The 6,559-nt window shown below is 41.7% G+C and overlaps 1 protein-coding gene across 1 annotated transcript; it reads left to right on the forward strand.

The window, feature by feature from the left end:
• Window positions 1-775: 775 nt before the first annotated feature.
• LOC309415108 (cyclin-dependent kinases regulatory subunit 2-like) lies at window positions 776-3,283 on the forward strand (the record flags this gene model as incomplete). Its single annotated transcript, XM_082012554.1, is given in 4 exon segments — window positions 776-834; window positions 1,830-1,902; window positions 1,906-1,957; window positions 3,231-3,283. Coding segments are annotated over 4 exon segments (237 nt in total).
• Between the last annotated feature and the right edge of the window lie 3,276 nt (window positions 3,284-6,559).

A 6,559-nucleotide genomic window follows, 5' to 3' on the forward strand; every position in this document is an offset into this window, starting at 1 on the left:
GGCCAAGGTATTCATAAGCCGAAGATAAATGCTAACCATTAAGCTGACTAGCTGTATTGTGTGAATTTAGCAAGATGTTGTAAACTTGCATGCCTTACTAATCACCAATCTCCAGAGGAGGAACCGAAAAGGGACTTCAAGGACTGATAAAAGAAACATCTTGCCACAGGGAAGATAACAAGAATAGGAGAATGCTACCAGCATGAAGTCAGTGAAATTTCACAATAACTAGGGTAAAGGCAAAGGTGGCAGGGGGAGATCACAACCACCGACTCAATTGAGGAACTATGCAAATTAGCCCCCCACTCTTTCTAGGAGCATGCACGCTAATTTAAATACGTGTAATAGCAAGTGATATAGCAATCACTAATCAATGAATGTAAACTTGGGCAGGTTTTTTACTGTTTTGCTAATCATGTAACAATATAAATATGCTGTAGTTTTTGTACCGAGCTAAACTAGCTTTGTGGGATACCACCTAGCTTCCAGCTTTGCACAAACCTGCAACAAAAGGAATACCTTGACCTTGTGTGAATATTGGCTTTGCATACTGGGTAAAGATCTCACTTTTCGGGACAACAATAGCTCCCGGAGATTGGTGGAAAGACAAGCATTCAAATTACTCAACCGTCTCCGCTGGCGTGGCCACACAGCATGCCATTGGCTGGCCTAGTCCACCAATAAGCATTGAACTCTTAGATTAAAATTGAAACGGGAGCCGAATTGTGTGGTTAGTTTGTGAGAAGAGCAAGTGCTGTTGCTGTCTCTGCTTGTTATGGCTAATAAGCAGATCTACTATTCCGACAAGTATTTTGACGAGCAGTACGAGTATCAGTGCGAGACTGGGAGGGGAGGGCTGGGCCGGCTGAAGGTCCTAGAAAGGGGCCTCTGTCGCCCCTTTGAGGGAAGGAGAAGACATAATTTGGGCGGGTGCCTCTTTCTCTTTCACTGTGAGGTGACTTCAGGAAAGCAAGACCCACCGGTGTCGGTGGTGAGTGCAGCTCTAGAGAGCAACGTTATTAGTTCACCTCTGTGGAGCCAGGGTAGCTTAAAGCTCCTGGGGAGAAGCAGTGTCTTGCCTCTTTATCGCGGGCACTCGCAATAAAGACTGTTCGGGGGGGGGAGGGGGAGAATCGGGCGATTCGATTGCTGGTTTTGGTCTGCCTTGTCCCCTTTCTGTAGTCGTCTCTAGTAAGTGGGCAATGTCAGCTCCGGTTAGAGGGCATTGAAGGAAGCGGTGGGGTTGAAGCCCACTAGGTCTCCCTGGCGCAGTGGCTGTGGGCAGAGGTGGATGCTGCTGAGTGGAGAGCAGTGCTGCTGGATGGTAAGAGCTCTACCCTAGCTGCCGACACCTGGGTAGCCTTCTATATGTTATTTTAAAGCTATGCTGTAGCACTAGTCTGTTCTGGATTGTAACTGATGCTAGGTGGAGTGACTTCTAAAAGTAGAAAGTCCGTATTTTTCTAATCATGTTAACTGCTATGACAATTAAATGCCATGACTGTACTTGTATACCACAGGTACTGTGATTAGAGCACGCAGGGGACTGAATCTTCTGGTTTAGGCAGTAAGTTGAAGATTTCAGTGTACAGTTGCATTAAAGATGTAACGTTTGGTAGGTAAAGTGAATTTTAAATTGCTTTTTTTAACTGATGCTTCATAATCCAATTAGTATCCATTAACACTGTAGGCTTCTTTCTAAGAGGTTTTTGGTATTCATAACTGAACTTGCTTATTGTCTTTCAGTATAGATCTGTGCAAGTTTTCTAGTGTACACTAAGACAGGCATTGGTGTGTGTAATATGAGTTTAATAATTAAACTTCTACAGACACGTGATGCTGCCAAGAGAACTTTCAAAGCAAGTACCAAAAACTCATCTAATGTCTGAAGAGGAATGGAGATGACTTGGTGTTCAGCAAAGTCTTGACTGGGCTCACTACATGATCCATGAGCCGGGTAAGCACAGCTAAACAAAATAAGATGAACAAAGGAGTCTAAAATACCACCTCTCTGGTGTTTGAAACTGAAGCTCAGCGTGTAATTACTTTCCTCTAGAATCTAATTGGAGTTTCCTGCTAAATGTTTAGACTCTTCTTATCTGTCTGCTATTTTTACCAACATAAGTGGTGTAGCAACCTTTATTCTAAACCTTCACCCCTCACTCTCAGAACTGGACATGCAAAACGCTAGCTTCCTTCTAGGTATCTGCAGCCTCTTAGCAGACAAAACACACTAGATTTGAATATGTTCCTATCTCTGCCTATAAAAAAAGGTTTTGGTGACATCTTGAGTTATGTTAGTATCTCAGTGACTGCCCCAAACTTGATGTAGCAGCACATCTTTGTATAATGAAATAGACATACCTATTTCATACAAAAAAAATAATAGATGCTTGCCTAGATGAGGTCCTGTAACAATGCTATGAAAAAAAATCTATAGTATAGTTTGAGCTCTAGCTATACTGCCTGCTAAAAGCTACACTGAAGCCAGGGTCTTTTCAGTTACTGGTCTGTGAAGCTCTAAAACTTCAGTAAGTATAAAATACTGAGAACGACCATTCTAAATACCTTTTTAGTCAGTCTTGTCAATGGTGATTTAACTGGTGATAGATGAATTGCAGTTAGTCCCATGGAGTTCCAAGCTTCCAAAGAACCAGAAGTAATTGGCCTAATCTTCCAGTATTTGCCTTATCTGGACACCTTTGATACTTTGAATGTATTGCCTTGTGCTTTTTTTTAAGGTATTTATGATTAAGTCAATGTTAATGCAGTCAACTTATGTTATTGATAATTAAAGTGGCTTTTGATGCTTGTCAGTTAGTACATACCTGATCAGGACAGAACCACCACTTCATTAGAGTAAGTTACAGTGATAAAACTCATCAAATAGCCCAGTGTAGAGACAGAACTGGTACCGGTTCTGCTGGTTTTGGGGGGTTGGGTTGTGGTGGTTTTTTGGCGTTTTGTTTGTTTGTTTGTTTAATTCTTAAGCTTATGAACCTGCCAATTTTTGGCATTAAACTTTCAAAAGCATCTATGACTATTCCATGGTTAATACAAAGTTGATCTGAAAATACTATACATGAAGACCTTCCTGTGGGCTTGATCTCTTAATCTACTTGTTATATGACAGGAAGCTTCAATTATTGTTCAAGCTCTTTTAAATCAAAGAAGTATCTGTAATCAGGACTTGAGTGACAGGCTGACGCTTTGTCCTATTTTATTTTCAGAGCCACATATTCTTCTCTTCATAAGACCTCTTCCAAAGAATGAGAAAAAATGAACTGCCTTCTAGAAATCTCCTAAATCTTCTGGAGCTTTATGTGTATGAGTCTATATATGTTGGTAGTAGTCAGTGAATACTTGAAAGTGTACAAAACTTATAGCCATACCTGTGCCTGAGCTGTATTATTTACAGCAACATAGCTCAGTCAAATGCAATTCCAAGTAGGCTGCTATGATATTCAAAGATTAATGAAGTTATCCTTAATGTAATCGCCTATTTGACTTTTTATTTGATTTAAGTTTGCATATTGCATGTTCTGACTAGATAATCACTTGTTACCTGTGTTCAATAACGTTCACATCTATCTTTTCTACTAAACAGTTTAGCATGTTCAAATCCAATGGCTTCATCTGTTCAGTAGTAGGCATAAAGGAATAAACTTTTAATGCTATATAAAACCTGATTGTCCTAATTAACCAGACAAAACTAATATTCTTGTCTAACATGTTAGAAGGGATATCCACTTGAGAAAAAAATTTAACTTGTGAAAGCTACTTTGTTTCTATGCAGGAATTGTTTTACCCTGCAGTCCTAAGTTTCTGACCCTTATTTGAGTTACTCTTATAAAAATATAAAGTTAAAAGTAAATCAAGTGAGTTTTGCAACTGCCTCTGACTAGTTCCCAAATAGCAGCTAAGTAATCTGAAAAGAAAGGTGGCAGTGATAGGTAATAGACTAGCCTCTGAGAGCCTGAAACTATAGGACTCTAGAGTTGATGCTGGTTGTAATGTGATAGCTTAAGTCACTGCAGGATAAATAATCTCTATGGTGTAAACTAGAAACTTCACTGAGCTTTTTAACACTTAAATTATTTTAGTAGTACCAATTTATCTTTCTGCTCCAATCTTTTAGTCAGGATTTAGCCTGCACTTCCTGTCGTGTTGGGGTTTTTTGGGTTGGTTTTTTTTTTAGTTTTTTTTTTTTTCTTCCTGGGAAGCTAGCTTGTACTCTTTCTGGGTGTGGACAGCAGTGGTTTAGAAGTATGGTCAAAATAAACAGTACTTTCTATCTAACAAATCTTATTGGTAGCAGAACATTCAATTTCTTTAAATATAAAAGGTCATAGCTAATACAGTAAAACTCTAATCAGTCCTTATTTAGAAAGTTGTGTGTCAGCATAGGTGAGCAAGTATATGGACTCAATATAACAAACAAGTTCAGGGGTGATTAGTTGCTGCAAACCAGTCCCTGTGGTAGTTGTTAAGGGAGAAGCCGCTGCCCGAGCATTCACACACCAATCAAGGAGTCGCACACACACCACCCGAGACTTTAACTGCTAGGACAGGAGTCCCTTCACAGCTGGCAACTCCAGTGAGCCGACGGGTGCCCCTTTTGACTCGTCTCACACATACACTCTCACTCTCGGGCGCTTTCTCTTCCCTCAGGCTCGACCCTAGGTTTCCTGAAGCAGAATCTCTGACATGACGTATGCCAGACATTTATTAAATAAGTAGTACAGTGGTGAAGAACAGCTCGAGCTGGATGCCTCCGGAGAGGGACCCCGAACAAAAGAATCTCTGGGCAATTATAACCTTACAATCTAAGTTCCCCTTCCCTCACGAGACGGTTCAGTCCAATAGTAGTATTTGGGTCTAGGGTGTCCTTGTTCCTCATTGGATCCTTTCACTGTCTCCAGGCGGGCTGCTCCTTTTCTTGAGGAGACAACTTCTGCTGATGGATGTGACTATCTTATCTTTCTAATTTACACCGGTTTCAGGGCCTCCCCTCATGTAACTGAGTCAGAGTTCAGAATAAGTTCATCAGTATCTAGGTGAAAGTTCACAGCTTGTGGCCTAAGGCTTTTTACTAATGCTATACAATGGATTCCATTTGAACTAGGAAGTGACCCCTATAACAGTAGTAGCCCTGCAATTAGATTTTTTTTTTTTTACAGTGCCTCAGTATAGCTTGTTTGAATACAGCCTACAATATCACTGATACTGTAAAGGTGATATGGTGCCAGAGAGAGGTAAGTGTTGTCATGGAATAACTGGAATGCAGTTTTGATCAGGTCAGAACAGAAAAGCAGTACATTGCTATAGGAGAGAACACCGCTAGTTACAGAGTTTATATACCTTTTAGGCTATACAACTTGTTCTTTCACCAAACCATGTCAGATAAGCTGGACTACAGTAAATCACAACAAAGAGTGATAAGGATGGACTGCTCCAGCATGGGTCCCCTGCAGGGACAGGTCCTGCCAGGAGCCTGCTCCAGCTCAGTCTCTCCACGGGGGTCACAACTTCCTTCAGGGCATATCCACCTGCTACGGCATGGGGTCCTCCACAGGCTGCAGGTGGATATCTGCTCCACCGTGGACCTCCATGGGCTGCAGGGGGACAGCCTGCCTCACCATGGTCTTCACCAGGGGCTGCAGGGGAATCTCTGCTCCGGTGCCTGGAGCACGTCCTCCCACTCCTTCTTCACTGACCTTGATGTCTGCAGAGTTGTTTCTCTCACATATTCTCACTTGTCTATCTGGCTGCAAATGCTGCGTGCTAGTTTTTTTTTCCCCTTCTTAAATATATTATCACAGAGGCACTACCACTGTCTCTGATTGGCTTGGCCTTGGCCAGCAGTGGGTCCATCTTGGATCTGGCTGGCACTAGCTCTATTGGACACAGGGGAAGCTTCTAGCAACTTCTCACAGAAGCCACCCCTGTAACCACCCCGCCGCTACCAAAACCTTGCCATGCAAACCAAATACACCGCTATTGTTGTATACTTCCAGAGGTGAATCTCATAGTAGTGCTATTCTTACGTTGGTGTTTACTGCATTTTATGTTAAACTGGCCTTTGTCATTTTTGTAATCTACCTGTGTGAGTACTTCATGTTAAATGTGGGCATTAAAGGAAACAATTTTCCAGAGCAGACATGTTTCCCTAAAGAATTCCTTAGCTGTTTCTTTCTTGTCCTATTACTTCCTTTCCATAAACTTTATTGTTTTCCATGTTTTATTAGAAGAGAGCAAACACTTTCTTATGAGGATTACACTCACAAGGATGAGTATGTTTCATTTTTACTATTAATCTCAAAATGCATGTTCTGTTTCTCAGGGCATCAAGTTATCAGCAGAGGCGTCAAACCATTTGTTCCAAAACATGTGTCAGTAACTATGGCATGATGTTACACGAAATGACCTCGGTACCAGGGAAGATTATGGAGAGGTTCATCTTGAGGGTGCTCACAGGGCATGTGCAGGACAACCAAGGGATCAGGCCCAGCCAGCATGGGTTCATGAAAGGCAGGTCCTGCTTGACCAACCTGATCTC

This window comes from Phaethon aethereus (assembly GCF_964289735.1).
Source record: "Phaethon aethereus genome assembly, chromosome: W".
In the NCBI taxonomy this organism is placed as follows: Eukaryota; Metazoa; Chordata; class Aves; order Phaethontiformes; family Phaethontidae; genus Phaethon; species Phaethon aethereus.